At 42.9% G+C, this 21,561-nt stretch overlaps 1 protein-coding gene across 1 annotated transcript in view; it reads right to left on the reverse strand.

The window, feature by feature from the left end:
- Positions 1–10,682: 10,682 nt before the first annotated feature.
- The window catches only part of LOC104276351 (protein kinase C alpha type), a 94,064-nt gene continuing 83,185 nt past the window's right edge, over positions 10,683–21,561 (reverse strand). Inside the window, exons 13-16 of the mRNA XM_009872632.1 lie at positions 18,417–18,497; positions 16,918–17,025; positions 14,473–14,613; positions 10,683–10,847 (exon numbers count right to left, since the gene is read on the reverse strand). Of these exons, the coding sequence (XP_009870934.1) occupies positions 10,683–10,847; positions 14,473–14,613; positions 16,918–17,025; positions 18,417–18,497 (495 nt within the window). The remainder of the gene's footprint in view (positions 10,848–14,472; positions 14,614–16,917; positions 17,026–18,416; positions 18,498–21,561) is intronic.

Raw genomic sequence — 21,561 nt, forward strand, 5'->3', positions numbered from 1 at the left:
TGACACCAAAGAACACCAGCCGCTCTCCCCTCTCCTGGGAGAGTTTTCACATCCTGCTTGCACCATGACTACATTAAAGGAATTAACTCCTGTGGGCTGCTGGAGCTGAAGCTCAGTTTGCTGTTTCTCCTGCACATCCCTCTGCCTGGAGCCGCTGCTCCGGAGGAAGCGCAAGGAGAGGTGCAACATTATTTTTATCTCTGCACCCACATGCTGTGTGAAGGCTTTAAAAAAAAAAGCAAAAAAAAAAGCAGCGCCTTTTGCAGCCTCCCCAAGAGGCTCTGACTCACAGAATAACAAAGGCGCACGTGTGAACAGAAGTTATATACATTGTTTAAAATAAAACACCCTCTGTAATCATATGTGTCTAAAAAAAGCTAATAAAAACGAATAAATGAACATGTGTCGGTTCAGGAGTTTCACGCTGGCAGCGTGTCCACTTGCACTCCTGAGCTGCCTTGGTGGCCCAGGGTCAGCAGTTGCTGCTGCCCAGCCTGCCCAGCCCGTGCAGCAGGGAGGGAAGGAGGCTGGGAAGGGCGTGAAGCGCCCACGTCCCCTCACTTCACCCTAAGAGAAGGCAGCGCCCTTCCATGAGATGAGCTAGGAGAGCCGCTGGGACAATGTTTGCTCTCACTGCTGGCGTTTTCTGTTAAACCTCTGCAAAAGGAGTGGAGGTACCAGCACTACATCCCATTCTGAGTCCAGTCTCTGGCACTGGGATCCATCTGTGTTCCCCAGCACAGCCCCATCGGAATAACCCAGGCTGCCTGGAAAACAGGCTGTTTTCAGGGTGACGGATGGCTCTGACCACAGCAATCAGATTTAAAAGGTCATGTTTTGGAAAGCAGTTTAGATGATATTAATTATTAAAGTCTCATAACGCTTCTATTAAGGGTAATAGTTTTCCACGTGCTTTATATAGCACTGAAATTTATTACCAATCTTTTAATGATGTTTAGGGTCAATCAGGCACAAGAATGCTAAATGACTTGTCCCAAAAGGACCAGGAACGGATCCAAGGAGTTTTGGGATGCTCTCATCGCTGGCCTGTGCTCTTGCTCTCCTTCTGTCCTTGCACTCATTGCTGGTTGCTTTTATACGAAAATATTGAAGCTTTAATGAAGTTTTATATGGATTGTTGCAGAGTGTTCTGTATGGATTAGGCAGTCTCCCTGTTATAGGCACTGAGTTTTATTAAGTGCTCTGAATAGAGGAGCGAGATAAGGGATGATGGATCAAATCCTCAAGGCTGAAAGAAAAATTACACAGATGTGAACCAACCGTTGGTTTGTAACCCGAGAAACAACTAGTTTGTGTCCTGGCTGCCCAGGTAGCTCTGCTTCCTGAAGCCACACACAAGTGGCAAGTACGGAATAAGTCCAGGTTTATTAAAAAGTCAGTCCCTGAAAACCAGACTTTACAGCGCAAACCCAGCAGCTGAAATGCTGCTGCGAACACTTGAGCATCCCAATCCCTCGAGCATCCCCACTTGCCTGGGTATTTGTAATACGAGCGCTCCCGGAGCTCACACAGCGGGAAGAAACACGAGCGAGGACAAAGCCACCTGTGCTGCAGCAAGGAGGAGCATTGCGAACCCCTCTGGGTATTGCGAACCCCTGGGAGCGCTGCAAATTGTGGGCTCTGCCTCACTGCGGAGTGGCATGGGGGAATGTGTTTTCATTAAAGTAATGCAAGAAACACCAGCGTGTGTACACAGCCTTCCAAAACCCAGCTCCTTTCAAAAACAGTTTTAACGGGAATCTGGCAGTAACCCCAGTATTCACCAGTAAGTACAGCATGCTTCTAAGCCCCATTGCAGGGCTGGGCTGGTTTTTGTTCTGTTTTGTTTTTTTTCTCCTTTTTTTCCCCCCCTTTTCTCACTTGGGTATTGCACTTTAAATTGTTTTGGATTTTTTTCCCCTTTTCATCAGATTGTGCAGCAACATCTCCTGATGTGGGATGTCGGGCACTGACTCAGGGACCGGTAATGATCACTGGAAGTGGCAGCTGGTGTCTGACACCATCGCCCCGGCAGCGAAGGCGGCAAGTCCCTTGAGAAGGAGACAGCGTTGACTCATTTCCCATGAGAACTGCCTCACCTCATGGTCCTCCTTTGGTAAAAGGAAAAAGAACAAAAAAACCCCTCAAACCCTTGCTGGTAAATCTTGCCACTGACTGTTCTCCCAGTCAGATCCCCATTTCTTTCAGCTCAGCATCACTTTGGGAAGGCGACAAATAACTGGGGCAACGGGGGAAAACATCCCTTTGAGGACAACCCATTCTCATGTGGCAAGAACTTCCCTAATTTGGGTCCCTCATTGATTTCTCTTTGCTTCACCATGGCTCCACGGGGCTTACTCAGGATCTTTTTTGCCAAGCAGCAAAGGTTGCCTTTGCTGAAGCAGGTGGGATTATAATTACCTTGTGGTAATTAATGCAGTCATCATTTTAGCTACTCTAGCAGCTCTCAGAGGAGATGGTTGTATTTGCGACTCACGTACCAGGTCTGTAAAAAGATTCTGAGATTTCTAGGTCAAACACCCAAATCTCTAAAGAGAAGTTTGGGCTAGAAGAGGGAGGATGTGCCTCCTGCTGCTCATGGCAGCCACGAGTAATTGCTGTGATTTATCGAGCGCTGGGTGCTGGAAGCGTTCCTGACTGAGATGCTCTTGGATGCGGCTGGCAGGGAGAGATCCATCCTCTCCTGCAGAAGCTTTTAACTCTTCATTTTCCCCAGGACCACCAGCCTAACAATCTTGCCTCTTTAGAAAAAGTCCAACAAAAACGCATGGTTTGTGCAAATTCCTTCCCTTGCACCCAGGACTCCATCTTCATCCTCGGTGTGTTTTTTTTTCTTTCTCAATAGCCTGGTATTGAGGCTGCAGAGCTCCTTTGGGGTACTGGAAGCTTTGAGAGGTCCAACCATCCCAGTCTCGTATATCCCTTGCAGCACAGCCAACTCCTGAGCCCACCCTGATGAAGGCCACGGCTGGGAATGAAATCCCACCCATCCCCTCTCTAAGCAGCCCGAGGTGATGGGAGATGCAGGTCTGGCAGTACTGAGCTCTGAGGACCCCTTTCCTCTTGCACCAACTCTGCACGTCCACCAGCTCAGGGCAACATCATCTCCACTAACTCCCTCTTCTGCTCTGCAGAAAGCTCTCAGGGCCTGAGAAGAGACACGTCCATGGGCTCCAGAAGCTGTACACCTTAGATGAAGACTGAGCCGCATGTAGCAGTGTGGAAACACTGTCTCCATGAAAAAAAAATAAATTTCAACCATTCCTTTGGGTAAACTCAGCCAGACTTTTCTGCAAATTAAACTAACCCAATTACAGAATCAGCATGAGATTCAATACATTTGAGAGCAAGCACAAAAAGAACTTGTCTGTCAAGTTGTCACAATATTTGTACATTACTTTCAAATTTCGATAATAAAATGACATCAGCCTTAAATGAAGCAAGTGCCTGGACTCAGGGTGAGTATGGCTGGTGGGATTGGGCGGTTGTGCCCTCTCCTCTGGGACCCAAACCAGATATTTGGTGTTGAAGGTCAGCCCCTGAGCACCATTAATCACCATGAAACAAATTCCCTTCCCAGGAAGACGTGGCAGAGGGTGGAATGAACTACCCAGGGCTCCTGCACACAGGGGTGTGAAAAAGTGAAGTTTGAGTTTTCCTAGTGGCTAAGAAGGAGGGCATGTGCCTCCACCAGCAAGTCTCACGTGAAGCTTTGCATCAGACCCTTCAACCCGAGACCTCACTTTGCTCCGGGGCTGTGGAGCACCCCTGCGGCAGCTCAGAGCTGCCCAACGAGCAGCTCCAAGAGCCGACTGTTCACCTCCCAGCATGCACAAATCCTCTGACACTCCCAGTTAAGCCTCTTTTTCTCTTGATGTACTAACAGGAATTAAAAAAGGGCCCAGGTTAAAATCCTGTGTCTGAACAGAGAATCAAGGTCTGGATCCGGGCGAGCTCTGTGGCTGGTTGCACCACAATTTTCGGGGCTTCGCATCGTCAAATTTGAAACAAAATTTCAGAAAGGCAGACCAAACTCTCACGAAGGTAATGATCAGTATTTTTATTCGTACACACTTGCTTTGGGACTACAATATTTAATAAAAGCATTTCATGCAAAACAAATGTCGAAGATACTGCGAATGAAGAAAAAAACGATGCTGCAATTTATACATCAGTCTTGCCCACCATACTTCCAACGATTTTTTTAGAATTATTTTTCAAAAATGAATGGCCTCACCAAATTCTCTGGTAGCATCTTGCAGATAAATGATATGAAAATAAATAACGTTCTCCTCTTTATAAATACAAAATTTGGGTCTTAAAATAATATTAAAAAACATGAATGAGTTCAAGGTGGGTTTGTTCCTTGTTTAAAAAAAGATAACATTAAAGTAACATGCAATAATTTTAGAAGTTTCAGGTGTGCTCTGTATCATTGTGCAAAACCGCACACATGTTGGGAAATGCACATTTTTAAAAGAGGCAACGAGCTTCATTTTGCTGAAATTTTCCTAATATTCGTTTTAATAGCGTGGGAGAATAAATGAAAGACTTTGTGGGGAAGAAGCCACAAATTCAATTTGTATTATCACTGCAAGAACTTTCTGTTCCTGCTCCGAGTCAGCACGACATCCACGTCCAAACTCTCTTCTGCGGGATGCGAAGCGGCGCTGCTCAATGGTAACCCCACGCTCTGCAAAACGGGCACGCACACGTACTTTGTATTTTTGCTGAATCGGGGCTTATAGGCAGCCTTGGCTTCAGCCAACAGCAAGCACCGAGCGAGCTCCAGCCATGTCCCGGTTGCACTGGACACCCTGAAAGGCCAAAACGGGAGCGCACAGACCCCTGGAAGGACGGAGCCATCAGCAGCGTTGCCTCTCAGGGTTTGGACACAACGTAAATACGTTTCAAATAGCTTTTAGGAAGAGGTTTCTAAAGATCGGAAACAACATTTTGCTATTAAAAGGCTCCTGTGACCAACTCATGATGATAAAATTAAGGTACCACCAGCTGTAGACTTTCCAGTGGATCCCATAGTGAGAAATGAGCTCCCATGGAAGCAGGCAGGGCTGGTTATCAGAGCTCTTCCTACTCTTCCTGCATGACACTCTTTAAAATTATTAATAGATTGCTGTTTGGTTTTTTTTTTGGCTGACTGTCATCAGTGGAAGAAAAATCACAGCTTCTAGGGCAGTTTTTTTAAAAATTTCAGCTATGGTGTCACACACAAGGAAAAGAAAAGCATGAAGATACACGATACAGGAATACATTAAAACATCAATGGAATAAACCTGTCATGCATGGACCAGCTGCATACAGAATATCGCTTCTCCTTCAGTAGAAGTCAGTATAAACATTACTAGAAAACAGCTGTGCTGACTTTATTTACCCATAGGGAATTTCACCCTACAATAATCAGTTCTGCTAAGACTTCCATTTACATGGAATTTTTAAATTGCACATAGAAATCTCAGTAATTGGAAAAGAGTAAACGCAGCTGACCTACCCAGTCAGCAAGCATCGCTCCCCACCGCACCCTGACTCCAGTTAACAAAAGCTGGATTCCAGATTCTGTAAGAAACATATCAGATCTGATTTTATTTCTCTTCAAACCATTTCAGCAGAATTACTAAAGTTCTATAAAAAAGTAGAAATAGCATGGTATATCCAGCCATACCATGTGAATCGAATAAGCCATTCTCATATTAAAAATTATAATAATACTTACACAACTCTTTTCAGGTTAAAAGTGTAGTAGAAACATTACCTAAGAAGTCCTCACACCTCCCTGTGAGGTAAGTAAGTATTATTATTACCATGTTACAGATGAGGTAACTGAGGCAGAGAGGTTAGGAACTTGCCCTCTCTCTCAAGGTTTTCCTAGGAACGGGAGGGTTGTAGTGCATGATGATTATTCTTTATAAGGCTATTTAATTACCAATCGTTCCTGGCACAGTTACAGGTTGGTAGGAAATCACACATGTTTATGGAGTCAATTCTTATTTAGTTCTTCAACTGTTTCAGATCCCATCTAAGCGTGTGGAGCAGAGGAAAAAAGTGCTTTAGCTCGTCTACTTTTTCACTACTTGGCAGCTCAGGGCTTCCCTACCGCAGGGCTCCTGGAGGAAACACGTCACCTGGAGCCCACACTCACGTTTGCAAAGAGACAAAACTTATGTACAATAATTTATGCTAACGACTAAAAGAACTGAAAATCACATTAAATGTTTACAGAAGTTTCACGGCAGGACTGAAAGCCCACTGTAAACTCAGTACTCTAAGTATGCTTCCTACTCCTATCAAAGCCTTATTAGCTTTATTATGGAATTATTATTATTTCCAATGATGTGTTTTGCTTAACGAGGAGGATCTTCCCCCTCTGCCAACTGCATGTGTCTCCTACGGCATTTCACGGGGATTGCATCTGGATGCATGGACCGAGAAAACAGATTTTGCAAGTGGCACCCCCAAATGCCAGTCCTTGGACACGTCATCTCTCCGGCTAGGGGACAAGTTTCTCTCTCACTTGACCTTATTAATTTTACAGAAGCCCAGCATCATTCAGTTGAATTCACCCCGGAGGACAGGATGGATTTCAAAGGCCAGCAGCATTCAGACATGATAAGTTTCTTTTAAACTAACAGCTGATTTCCAGAAGAACTTTCTTCAGTTTTTAAAAGAAAATTCAATTGTATTTCTGGAAAGAACGAAGGATCAGGAAACTAAATTGCATTTCTCTTCCCAATTGGATTAAGGGGGAGTATTTTATTATGGGAACGTGCCCTCTCCTCCTCACAAATGTGCAATCCCTGCTAAGAGCACCGAGACTGGCTGACAGGGGAAGTGGCTGTCCCGGAAATCCACCACCCTGCTGAAGTGACTGGGAGGTGGATAAAAACACACAGATGTCTGAATAATGAAATTTCCCTAGATGCCAGTTAAGTCCCATTTAATCCTTGAAAACAGCTTGTAAGCCTTGTGCCTCCCCCGGCAGGAACGGGGCTGCTCTGGATGGAAATGGATGGAAACACGTGGGATGGAAACACAGCTCCCAAAACTTCCACCCCAGCGGGAGGTGGAACTTCCCCTTCAGTGCATTGTAATTCTCAGTTTGGCTTTCAGAAATCTCTGTGGTAACGTGGGCGTTGGGAATATCAAACACACGTGAAAGAAAAGCAGTTCTGATGCCTCTCCCTGTGTTGACAAATGCCCTCTAGAAAACCAAATGTTATGAAAAATATTATATAAATAACATCTGCATTTAAAAAGATATGGGAACGCTTGCTGGATACTTAAATGTTTTACTTGCCGTTATAAATTTCTGGCTGATGAGCAAGCCACCCTGAGTTCTCGCTAAAGGGCTGTTCCAAGTGTGAGCGTTCACATGTGAGTGCAGAGCAGTGAGGAGCAACACAACTATTCAACCCCTGCTTTATACAACCCCACCTGGTTTTTGCAGGACCCGTGAGTTGACAGTACCTTTCCGTGAGCATTACAGACACCTACAGAAGACGACAGGAGATGTGGCAAGCCCAGGGACTTGAGGTAACAACGTTAAAGAGGAATTTCTGCTTCTGCATCAGAAAACTGCGAAGCAAACGCAAGTGCCTAAGAAACTGGTTGAGAGGAGTAGCCAGAAAATAAGCAGATGTCCAGATGTGCACCAGCTCTTCACTGCCACGTTCTGAGCAGCACTGATAACCACAGCTCTGCCACCAACAACCACCCGCAACGGGGCTTCCCCGTGCAATCCCTACTTCACCAGGAACCCCAGAACTGCTCAGGAACATCGACCTCTGGGATCTGTTCTGCAAGATCGACCTCTAGGAGCTCCTGCCTGTTTCTGGCTTGGTTCACTTCTGCCCCTGTTCTGCTTTTCTTACTTCTAAAAACTGTGCACTGGTATTTCTCCCAGTATTTTCCTTTTTCAAAGGTCTCTTTTTCATTGTACATTCTTAAAACACACATAATGCCATCTCTCGGCAGACTGACTTAATTGAGAGCCTTAATTATTCAAAATCTGAGCCTCAGTAATCTGTTTAACCTCTTACCTCCTACAGCATTATACTCAGATTTTCCTAAACTATGGCAGGCTAATAACATTCAGCAAAATGTAAGTAGTCATGAATGCTGCACTAGACCACATGCTTTATGGTGAATACCATAATTTTTAAAGTATATAATATACAAAGAAGAAAATGAACTCCCAGACTTGGCTGCTAACATATTTGACACAGAATGGTTTAAAATTTTTACTCCTAAACGTTTTAAAAGTTTTGAGTTCTGTTTATTTAGGCAACAATCCGAGTTCTTGTTAGCCAGCCACGTCCCTCGTTAGCGCTCCGCTCTCCCACGCCTCGTTAAACTTGCTCAGTCTTACCCTGGGGAGATGCTCCTCGCTTAGAGCTGGGGCTGCGGAAGGGCCACGGGCTGGCAAAAGCCAAACCTCCGGAGTGCTGCAAATCGCACGTCACGGGCATCAAAAATCCGGCTTCTTCTGAGGGCACCTCGGGTGCAGGAACGCGACACAGTCGCCGTTCGCATCCGACCGCGTTCCACTCAGAAACTGTCCCCGCTCCACCACGGGTCACCCTCAAATCACAGCCACCCACTCGGCCACCAGTTGCCAGGATTAGATCTTTCTAACAGAATCTTTGGCACAGGTTCCACATTTTATTGTCATAAAAGACGATGAGAAATTAGATCCCTCCCCTCCCCGCCCCAAGTTACCTATTCTAGTATAAATTTTAAGTTTTTTTATGGCAAATACCTTACTTTTTGAATATGTTTACATGCTGGAAGAATTGTAATCAGTTTGCATGCAGCGACAGAGACATCATGCTTCTGGCATCGTCATGCACATCTGACAGACAAAACGTGCCTATGGCTGCTGACGGCAACACAGCAGAAGGGAAAAAATAATAAAAAAGGAAAAGGCGCCGAACTACTATTTTACATGCCATAATGAAACCAAAAATATGCACACAAAATATTTACTGGTATTTGTATTAATATTTTCTGGTAAGTTGTAAGAGGAAATATCAAAATTTTGTATCTAAGTGATAGGAGAGGAGAAGATTGTGTTAATTACAGTGTTCATCATTGCAAATAAAGCCTACTTCCTTCTCTGTAGTAATAAGCGGCCGTGAAATGAAAGCCTAATTGAACCTTGTATAAAACCTGCAGGTAGTAATTACTCTTTAAAAGTAGATCTACTTTAAAAAAAAGAGATTATACCCTAAGCCATTAACAATATCCAAAACCCAAAGTAAAAACTAAACCAATAGCCATAAAACATTTAGCTAAATCTAAATTATGTCATTCAGAACAAGAACTTCACAAATAAAGCACAAATTGTTTTATAAAATTTTTATAATACTCTTTATGCTTGATACGGTTATGTCAATAATATAGATCTACTTATTATTAACCCTTATTATTAAGAGTTATTACTAAACATGCAAAATTCATTGCATGAAGCATATGTAAAATGTATTAAATTCCATTCTATCAATAAAACAAGTTTTAGGTGCTTCTTCTTTCAGGCTTGATTATTCTACAGCCCAAAGTTTTCTGAATTAAAACTGATTATTTTAAGATTAAATCTCACTTGATTTTCATGAGTTATTCTGGAGAAATCAGGAAGTCACTTGGGGCTGCATTTTTGTTAATTTAGTATACATAACGCTTTCTTCAATTTACTGCCCTATACTACAGAATATAAATAAATATGTGTAAATAAGATCTAAGGGATTACAGTTTTTTTTTACATTCCAGGTTAATAAATTTCGTAGTAAAATATTGGTATTAGAACCAGTTACCAGTAAACTTGAGGAGTGGTGTAAATTAAATTAACTGAACAAACAATGGCACCCTGGATCACAGAATAATCTCATGGAGATTAAAATTCACAAAAATATTATTAAAATTATTACTACTATTATTATTAAAGACAAAATTTCACCCTCAACTTTATCACGTGCTACTTAGCAAAGATCCTAGAGATCCGGCCACCGCTGAAGCATGTTTCAACTTGGTGATGCTTACAGGATCGGTTCGCGAAGCCTCAGGGTCCAATTTGATTTTGTCCTCCTCCTCCCCATTCCCACCCACTCCCAACTTGTTCCTCTCCAATTTTCAAAACAACTATTTTCAACCACCCCTCTGCAAGCCCTTTCCTCCCCGGGGCTGTCACCGGCTCGGTCTCTCGCTCTCCGAAGGCAACGGGCAGAGCAGGGCGAGCGCTCCTCTCTCCCAGCATCCAAAGGACCAAATATTCAATGTTGGTTTGGTTTTCGTTTTTTTTCCTTTTTCAGACCATACATTAAATTACTTCAAACACAGCAGAGTGGAAAAGGGAGCAAAAGGACAGTGGGGAGTTACAAAAATATATAACGTACCAAAAAGTGGGTAAGTTTAGACAAGTTGGTGGTGACTTCTAGAAGAATAAGTGGGCACCGCACATTAATTTATCTCCTATTCATTAGGACAACATTGCTGTTGCACATCCAGAAGCCTGAATAAGTGGCCTTTCCTCCATCCTTCCACCTTCTAACCCTACAATTTCCAGGCTCAAACGGAATCAACAAGGCAAAAGCCTAAAAATTGTAGGGTTAAGGACCGTTCCCCACTGTGTGATTTGTTCCTGTTCTGCCCTTTCATGCTACATTTTGTAAAAGGGGGTGTAGAAACTGGGGGTTGACGTAAGAGAACCCTTCAAAATCTGTTTGGTCTATGTTAGCAATGACCAGCTGATCCGGAGGTGTTAACACCGGCTGTCCTCGTGTGAAGAATTTATCGAAGTTTTCAGCACCTTTGCCACACTGCAAGAAAAAAACAAAAAAAAAGGCTGAAAAACCCCCAGTAACATCCTGACAGTTCTAGCTTTTTGCAGATTTTTTATGACACATGCAAGAGTTTTGCTCATTTCTTATTTTAAGAGAGAATTTCTTTTTCAGATACTTTAACAAAAAATCCCAGGCAGAGAAGTTTGAATAGACGAATTCTGATGAGAAACAAAAGTCAGAAGAGTTTCCATCCATCAGCTTGAGGCGACAAGGTTAAGAGGCTCGAATATACAGAATTACTGGGATAGAAAAGACGAAAAAACAACTTTATGTGTCAAGTCATTTCATTCTTCTTAAAACTTTTATATTGCAAAATTAAATTTACGTGTTAGTTTGCATATCCTTCACTCTCTGCAGAAACTTTAATGTGCACTCTTTCATTCTTCATTGCACAGCCTACAAATGCTTGTAAACTCTTAAGCAGCAGCAGAGCTCTGGTCCTGGGGACTGCAGGAGGGAGCTGGGGCCAGAAGCTCCGCTGGGGAACGAGTCCTCATCACAGAATGTGCTGTCACAGGTTTCCTCACTTTTTTGTTGTTTTTTTTTTTCTAGGAGACAAGACATGTCATCTCACAAAGCCCATGTCCTCATTCAGGACAGAAAACGAAATCACGTTTGCAAAGGGATGGTTTGGAGTAGAGTGGCAAACATCTGAAAAGTCAGGGAAGAATGGCTAGAGGTGAGTTAAAAAGGATGAAGGGGGGTACCAGAACAACATTTGCATGGGTGTGAGAAAAAAAGCGTATCTGAGGAACATGAGGCACTGAGTACTGTGGAGAGGTCTAAAGGAAACTGGTAAATCTGCTTATCTCAAAACTATCTGCTGTAACAGATCTTTGAACAAAGCATGGCTGTGTGATGAAGGCACTGAAAGTTTCTTCCTGTTGTCCCTGTCCCTCTCCTACCCCTCCATCCCTACAACATACCTACCGGCAGACTTAGAGGGTAACGTCACACTATTACCTTCACATTTAGAGGGTAACTTGCAAAGGGTAGAAAATAGCTTGTACAACAGACCAACATTAAACATTGATTTTTCCCAACCAACGCAACATAAATAAAACCGTGCATTTATAGGAGAAACCAAGTGAAGATGGGACCACCAAGGGCACTCGAGGCCGAGGTGGCTGGCTGTCTTGAAAGCAGCTCCGTCACTCTTTCTAAGCTTCTCACAAAGCACCTGGCAGGTCCTGGGCTGGGACACAACATCTGATCTGAGCCGCAAAGTGCTCACGGAAGGACATTGCTCAGTCTTGGAAGAGCACAAGCAGAGGAACACTTCAAGGGTAACGGCTCCAGGGTTCTGCGCTCACCCGGGCACCCACCAAAGTCAGAGTGTTTTGGTACAGAATCTCTGGAGAACAAGAAAGGACAGAGCTCATTCTGACAAGGGGAAAGCTCCGCATCCTTGGAATGAAAGTTCAAATATCTCCAAATTAATAGTCAAATTTACTTAGAGGCAGTACAGTCAACTCAGAGCAGTAACAAAAGGCCTATTTGTAGAGGGAAGACTTTTGCTAAAAAGATGTTCTACAGATATGCATCATCCTTCCATGAAATTATGCATTTTAAAATTTTATTTTCCTTTTTTTTTCAGCAAGAGCTGTATACTGAAACCAGTTCCTGACTACATTAGGTCTCTCACTATTGCTGATACTAGTAGAGGCTAAGAATTAAATCACGTGAAATCTGGGTATTTTCTGAGTGGTGTGAATATAATAATTTATCAATAAATTTGCATCGTCATTTAGGTATTTGTCTTCACACTAAGGAGTAGCTTTGCTTTTGTGGACATTAATGCAGTATTAAAGCAGAAGTGAAAACACAGGACTCTCAGAACTCTTAAACTTACAAATGCAAGTAAAATATCTGTCTTGCCAAATAATAAGCCTATGTCTATAGACTGTGAAATGTCAATCTGGAAGAGAACACATTATTTAAACCAACCAGCTGCTGACCCCAAATCTGCAGCTCCTTGTCTGAGTGAGAACCACAGCAGTGTGCAAAAGCAGCAGGATTATTCCTGCAGCAATGTGCTTCCTAGAGAAGATGCACCTGCAAAGGTTTTCCGAAAAAAACACCAGCCCAAACAAAGCCTATAAATACATTCTTATCTTCAAACAGATTACAGGTTGTGTGTTTTTTGCTTTTGAGAATCAATATAAACAAGCATAATAAAAGAGTTCTACATAAGGTATGTAAATATCAGCCTTGGATTCTTCATCTGGGAAAGTTAGGCTCCATGTGAATACACCTTGGTGTATTTTAATAGCAGCCTGTACAAACAAAACAGGTCATGATAACCACGGAGAGGGAGCGCAGCTGCTCTAAACAGGAGCCAGGATCTGCTGTGATGGAACGAGACCAAACTTCAGCTTTTTACTGCCTTCACGCTGACGTTACTTTTAACTTCAAGGAGAGTCTAAGCTCTCAGTTCCCGAGCTAATAAAACTTACAGATGTGAAGGTAGATTTGCTTTACGATCAGCTTTAAATTCGACTCAAGAAGCATGTAATGAAAATCTTCCATAAAACAGCTTTAGAGATGGACAGCTCTGGGACCAGCCGGGCAGGGCTGGCAGCACCGCGTGTGTCCTTTCCTCACTTACACCCTTCCCTGCATGCAAAATCCACACCACGTGAGAAGGGTATTTCCCTTAGCACAAAACACTCTTCTCAGCATGTAACTCTCCTCCTGGTGATGTGAAAAAGTCATCTGTAAGCAAGAAGAGAGGAATGTATTCTGCTCATTAGCTTGTGGTACCACACCAGCGTGTCTAACGGCAAATAAATCAGTGTACAGACCAATGATGCTGTACCTCTAGCCAGCTACACACCTCAGCTGAAACAAAGAAAGCGTTAAAGAGATATTTAATGCTAGGATATAATAATTTACAGCTGTTCCTGAAAGCTTGTATTCTTGTGTGCAAATACTTTTCTTTGCCTGCCAATACAGCCCAGTACATGCTGAAAGAAATTCTGTATCAACAAATACAGCTCTTCAAATTCTGTTACGCAAACAGTTCTCATGATAAGGACATCTTCCATGCGTTTGGATTTCTAGAACATTCCTGCAGACACATGTGTGTAAACCAGTAATAAACATTAAAAATAAATCATGGATTATTCCTGCAACCTTGGCAGCTGTGCGTTCTGTCACTCAAGGACGGGGAATACAAACTCCCCGTGCTGTGCGCCCGCTGTGGAGGAAATTCACCCCATTGATCCAGATCCCTTTAACCATTGACTTCGGATGCTGTTCAGAGGAGACAGTTGGGAACTGCATTTCGTACGTATCTCAAAGTGGCTGATATGAATATGCCAGTTTTCCCCATTTTCAGTTTCTCCTGCAGTGCCTGACCGTCAAAGTCAAGACTCAAACCACTGAGACTCTTTTTTTTTGCAAGGAACAAAGTGCACTGAGTTGTGCTACAGGGTGCCAAAACTTCAGCAGATTTACAGACGGGCCTGCCATAATCAAATTGCCTTCTTTTAGAAGTGTCCCAGATTTGCAGCACCATCAAGCCAGCATTAATCTCACCCCACGGGAAAGCATGACGGCAGACACATTTAGCGAGGGAAGTACTTGGCATCTCACTCACCACTTTAGGTTTGAAAGGTGGCTGAATCTCTCTGTTTTCCAGTTTTTCCCAGTCGATTCTCCTGAAGAAAGCATGTTCCCTGATGTCTCTTTCACCTTCAAGGCCACAGCCAAGGCGTTTTGCAGGATGTTTAGTCATTAGCTATTAAGGGAAAATATAAGCCAGGATTAAATTTAATGCTACCATGAAAGTGAGACACGCTTTCCCCAGACTGTGATGCTCTTGCTCCTCTCTGGAAGATGCTAGTCATGAATAAAATTGTTTTGAAAAGGTAATTTTTTTTTTTAAGATTATTTTTCTTGTTTGATTACTGGAGACAGCACATCAGCAGCAACATCAAGAGCTGCATTGGAGAACGTTTTTCCCTTCGGCAGAGGTTGCTGCTGGAGATGTGGGTGGGCAGATGGTGCCAGGGCAACCTGCCATCCTGGTAACTCACAGTTCACTACTGAATTTCACCTTTGGTCTTTTGGTTCAGCCTTATAAATTTCCAGAACAGTTTCTGCCCTACCTCAACAATCAATTAAATGTAATAAATTCCAATATACTAAAGCTGGACAAAGTACAACCCCCTCCCCCCGCCCCTTTACATTTTTCTGGGCTTGTTTGAGACATCTCATTACAGAGTCTACAATTTCTTGGCACCCAGCTGACAACATCCACCCTGCATGTCCTCCCTTGCATCCTTAATGACATCTTGGTCAATACTACACCCAGCTGCATAGATTAAACAGGCTTGGGGGAAAAACCCCAAACAAGCCCCACCAGCATTGCATGCTTGGAAACAGTAATATGCTCCAGTTAGCTCAGTCGGTTAGAGTATGGTGCTGATAACACCAAGGTCACGGGTTTGATCCCCGTTCGGTCCCCATGTGTTGCCTGATCTAGTTGAGAGGCGTCCCTGCCCATGACAGGGAGGTTGGATTAAATGGTCTCTAAGGTCCCTTCCAGCCTAGGCCAGTCTATGATTCTATGCTTCCTTATTATCAAGCTTCTCAAAATATTTTCAACTGATATGGACATCAGGAATTGAGCAACGTAGCCTTCGTCTCCCAGTCCCAGCATTGTGGGGACTTTTTCAAACTCTTTTCCAAATTATATATGATTAATATACTGCTAGGAGTGATACCTCAACATATCTTTTTAAAACCTCAGCTGTACCGCTTTAGTCTCCCTCCAAATGTTGAGTTGATCAGATTCCAATTCCAAACCTAAAATAAAAGCAACTCTCAGCAGACTTTGGGAAGTCAACTGTGCTCTGAATTTTGGGATCAATTTGTTAGTTTAATACAGAAAATGAACATGTTGCTATCCCAGGGACTTGACCTTAAACCAAGTGGTGCGGGGCAATTTTAGCTTTCTGCCCTCCCCCGGCATAAGCACCCAGTGAAGCAGCAGCAAGCAGGAGAGCTGAAAACAGGGTAACCAGATCAAGTTCAAACTGTGCTGTTTGAATATATGATTTTCACAACAAGGCATCAATCTGCATGTACTTTACAAAAAGATACCAGGTTTAGATTTTGTTGGCCAGCATGTCTACACCGGGAGAGGCTCCAAAATTGATCTTTCTTTTAACCTTGTTTTAAACAGCCTTGCTTTGTCTTGATGATCTTTCCTTAAGGGATTATTATCTAGCTCACGTACAATACTTCATAAATGGTTGTAAAGGAGAGGAAGAAAGTAAATACCAAATTAACCAACACTAAGTGCAGTGATATTTTATCAGTGCTAAGTAAGACATCAAAAAACACTTTATAGAGGCTGGTTTGGAAAAGCTGCAAAGTGACAGTACTCTAAGGAATCACACAGAGTTAAAGGAAAGTCAGATGAATTCTTCTTTTCCTGAGTCAATCTCCTGAAGTAAAATCTATTCTTTTCCTCAAAAAAATAAATAGATTGAATTAAATTAGAATCTAAGATAAATTTTAGCCACACAGGTTACCACCGGGTCAGGATTGTCCCACAGTTCCCTTGCACTTACGCTAAAGATTTTCACATAAGCTCATCTTTATCTCCATTTAAAAATTGTTCTTATTAACTCTTTTACTTTGCTGCTGTCATTAGGTGCACTCAGCTGAGGACCCGCTGGAGTACCTGGTGTCCATCCAAGCTGAGAAATCTCCTCAAAATCGAGGTTGTGCTGGCGAGGGTTGGGAAGCAAGGCGGGTGGAGACATCTCGCACCATCGTCATGTTTATAAATTCTGCTTTGGATTTGGCAGCTACCAATTCTGACATTTGTTCTTATCATAAAACAAACAGCCGGAATTGCTGAACACTTACCAGTGACACCAAGCGATGAGCGCTTCACGACAATACAGCTTAGCACTGCCTGACAGAAGCTGCACTTAAAAATACTACAGTGCCTTAATCAAAGCCAGACAAATTTAGTTACTCACAAGGATTGCCAAAGAGGAACTTAATGATAAAGAAGCATCTATCTCACCCCCTTGCAGATGGAGACAGCTTCTTTGGACAGCGATTTTGGATAGGAAACATTATGCTCCATTATGGACTGGAAAAGTTCATCTTCATCTTCTCCATCAAATGGAGGCTGTTGAAAATAAATCACAGATGAGCTACTTGTTGGCTCTTTTTTTTTTTTTTTAAATTGTCCACTTTTTATGAAATGGCATGAGAACATTGCAGCCACACTGGGTCAGGGCAAAGCTGCATCCAACTCAGCAGTCTGTCTCCAGTCAATCACAGATGCCCAGCAAGACCTGTATACAGCAGCGGTCCTTGCCCAGGGATACACCCCAGAGCCCCACCCTGCAGCGCAGGTGTCTTCTGCCACAGGAGTTACCTGTGTCAGGTGGAAAGAGAGGAGAAAAGCTAATTTCTACACCCAGCATGGCAGCCAGGTCAATGAAGTGTATATGCAGGATTATCTTTGTGATCATCTTTTATCAGTTTTTAAAGCTCCTGTGCCCCACGAACAGCCCAAGTAGTTTGAAGACTGCAGCTTTCAATTATCTTGTGCTAAGGTATATCCATTCCCCAGTTGCGGTTAACTTCCAGTTTGTTTTACAGGATGTGCTTCTGTGAAGGAGAGACTATTGCAAGAAAGGACTGCATTTTATTTTTAAATATAGCTGAAGAGGAAAGTGCCTGTGGGTGAGTCCCCAGGATATGGGCACTGTGCAAGACTTGGCCAATGATAAAGCTCAACCTCTCAAAAGCGTTCGGATGCCCAATATTTGCAATGCAGACTGTAAATGTTAACAACTGCAATTGCTGCACTTTAAAAACTTTTAAAATGTCGACTAGAATTTAGTGCAGAATCTATTAAAGCCTTTTGTTAAAAATACACGTTTTAAGCTTAGGAAACGCATTCCTTTAGCTAACACTTACTGAAAACCAATTGCTGAAATCTTTTCCAACTCAAGACTAATAGAATTCCTTAAAGTTGGTAGTTATCTGCCATTTACTGCAGCACTGTGTTGCTTTTCTACTTGAGTGACTCAGAGAGCAGCGTCTCATTAACTGTGCAGAATAAGGGGTCTGTTACTGAGCGTATTTCAAGTGGCGAGACCCATACTTTACCCCTAGGACATACAATACAAAATCTCTATTCTTGTGACTTACTGCAATGCAGAGCGTATACACACTCTTATTATGTTTCCCCACGGTTTCAAGCTACTAAATGGTATTTCTTCCATTTGACATGCATTTTCCTGCTCAAGTGTCTCCCATTCAATTTTGAAGATGGCTATTTATACATTATTACAGTACAAAGAAGTCGCATTCAAAGGCAGAGCTTGATTATGTGGGTGCAATACAAAGAGCTTAAAGCCTAAATACATTCTCAGCAGAGTCAGTCAAGAGTACAAAGAGATAATATCAGTACAAAAGCCCCCAGTCCCAGGTCTAAGCCTTTAGGGGACAGAGCAGCTTTGGGGAGGCAGAAGGAGGTGACAGTGAGCACGGGAGGGGAGCTCTTACCTGGCCAGCCAACATCTCATAGAGCAGCACTCCATACGCCCACCAATCCACCGACTTCCCGTAGGGCTGGTAAGCAATAATCTGTTTAATCACAAAAAGACCAAAGGAAAAAACAAACCTGTATGTTAACTAACACCTGGTATCAATGACATATTAGATAGTGGCATGTAGAGATGAATGCATTGCCTTGAAAAAGCCCACAAAGCCAACTCTGTCATCCTCACTCCAGCTACTCGCTGGCTTCAGTGGGAGGGGGACTGTTTTGTAAATTTTAGACTAAACCCGCCTGCGTCTTTCGGTACTCGGATATCTTGGGAAATGGGGATCTGAAGAGACCTTAGGATGTGCATTTGAAGGCGAAGGAGGAAGTACACCAGTACAGTGTAGGAGAAAAAGCAAAAAAGTTGCCCATCCATTTGTGTCAAAGCTTGAAATCATGGCACTCATTTAACTTACAGATTATCAAGAATTAGGCTTTTCTTTTCAAAATTTATATTTTTGTTCTGCTGTAAAAGGAATCAATATTTAAGAAAAGAGCAAAAACCTTGAAAAGCTCAGTTACATTCTCCCAAGTTGCATGATTCAGATACTCTTAGTGTGAACTAGAGACAGCTACACCGAAAAGAAAGGGGTTTCTGCTGTTCAACCTAATGGAAATGTCAAGTATTTTGCATCCTCTGGACTCACACCTGACTCACACAGAAGCACAAATTGAGTTCTGACACAATGAAAAGCTGCAAGTACCAAAGGTGCACAGGTGCCCTCACGCATCATCTTTAACAGAAGCCTCTTCAGGGACCAGTGTTGCACATTTTGTGCAATAAGTGCGGTTTGTGCAAGTGGTTTTGGTAGGAACAGTTTATTTGAACTAGCAGATGAGAAAAAGAGGGTTCCATAGCAGTGAGAAAGAAAACGCAGCTATACCGCCATGGTTCTCACCCGGCCTCAGGTCTGTCCAGGAGGCCATGGTCTACTTCTCTTCCTATTGCGAAAGAGTTTGATGAGATTATTGAGGAGAGGAAATCTTTTGAATATGGCAATGCAATGTCATAAAATGAAAGAGGTATCAAGGCACGGACTCAGTGATGTTATTTGTTTACTCAGCAAGTGGTGAGTCAAGATCGGGTTGTTCTCTAAACAGCACTTCCATCAGCAAACGTAACCTGCCCCAATTAAATCTGCCTTTGTGAGAGAATACCAAGCAGAATCGTCAAGAGACACAGAATTAACTTGAAAAAAGCTACTACGTTTAACCTAACCCATGGCCAGAGTCACTAAAATTTTTTGTCCTATTTGACGCCACATGTCGACATCAGCAGAAACATCTGATGAACAGAGCAGTGTCCCCTCTGAGCTGGCACACACCTCCTTGCCTGAACCAGTCACCTGACGAAAGGGTGAGATTTGAGAAATAAAGACGGACATCAAGACTGGAAAGGTCCCACTGCAAATGGAAAGCAAACAGCTTTTTCACTGAAGCTATTGCAATGTAAGAAAAGGTGGCACTGTCAACATCTGGTGCTGTACGCTGAAAGTTTTTTCCCTTTAATCCTAATTAAATACACCCAGTTTGAATCACCAGCTTAACCCTGGTAGGGTTACAATACAAGTGAAACACAGAAAAGCAGCCTGCCACGTTCATTCACCGACCTGTGCGTCAGGCACGGAAACCGGTGGTGATATCCATAATATTGGGAGATATTCAAAGAATTAATTGCAAAATGTAAATGAGAGGAAAGAATGCTCACTTCAGGGAAGGAACTACACGTGGGAAGAAGCAGTCGAGTTTTCAGTATACAGCCTAACGTGCATTGGTACAAAGTCATCAAGTTCTAAATGTCATATTTTCAGTAGTTCCCTCCTCCTCATCCAGAAATCATCAGTATTACCCACTGGCTGCCTCGCAGGAGCTGCCAAAATAATCCTGTCTGCATGTACAGCTGCTGATACCGTTTGGAACAAACAGGGCTATATCCAGATGACCTCCTGCTTCCCCACAGCGTGCCGAGCAGGCCCACGGAGCAGGGAGGGAGTTCCTGTGCCTGGAAATGAAGACCTGGACCCTCCTCCAGCTACGATCTCTGCTTTCTACTGGCCAGGGAGGAGTGCAAAGTTCATAGGACTCTTCCCTTCCATCCTTCTCCATCATAAATTTAAATAATTGCCTTTTTCATCTCCTTCTGCATTTCAAATGTCCCATTTTACCCATCTATTACCGTATTTTAAGAGCTCTGCCTTTTCAGGTTCCATGGATTTGAGAGTTTAAGAAGAGCTCAGGAAGAACTTCTCTCATCAAGCTAGACTGGCAGAGGAATGTTGACTGATTTTTTTCTTTTTTCCTTTTTTTTTTATAAATTTTGCCTCCAAGGAAGTTAAGAGAAGGACGCAGAGATTAATACCAGCAATTTGTAGGAATGTTTAGATCACTGCAGCTTGCAGCTGGTAGCCAGTTGGGATGCAAAGATTATACCCCAGAGGCAAGAGAAGAAGTCTTTTGTGAACATATCTTAGGTCTATCGAAAAAGTTAAAACTCAGTTATTAAAGGAAATAAATATTACTAGCACAAGAAATAGTCAAATGATCAAATGTACACTTTCCAAACCTTTGTAATATCTATCAGCCTCCCATAATCCCAGCAGATGCAAGGCTAGAACTGGAGGTTTTGAGGGTATTAGATGGAGGAGAAGGGAAATATAGTTTCTAATTTAAATCCTTCTGAAATTCAAGGTCAGTGCTGCTGCAGGGGCGCTGGTGGTGGGCTCGGCACTGCACCGCAGGCAGAATCCCTTCCTGCTAATCCTCTTGACATCCATCTCCTTCTGTCTCTCTTGACTGGTCAAGGAAATACAAATTATTAATTGATTTCACAGCTATTTTACCACTCTGACCATAAATATTTAAGTTCAGCACATCAATAAATATTCTTTACCAGATAAAAACTTTCTGCCTGACAGAAGTGGTCAAACCTGGGATCCTACCCGTTTAACCTCCATGCATCTCTCAAACTCCATAGGATAAGAAAACGAATATTAATTCCGGTACGCGGTATACCTAAATAACCACAGATGCTAACTTGCCCAATGGTTAAAAAAGGAAAACATTTATTTACAGCAATGCCTGTGGGTAGTTCCGGTGGTGGCAGCG

The sequence above is a fragment of the Apaloderma vittatum genome, unplaced genomic scaffold (genome assembly GCF_000703405.1).
Source record: "Apaloderma vittatum isolate BGI_N311 unplaced genomic scaffold, ASM70340v1 scaffold15167, whole genome shotgun sequence".
Lineage (NCBI taxonomy): Eukaryota > Metazoa > Chordata > Aves > Trogoniformes > Trogonidae > Apaloderma > Apaloderma vittatum.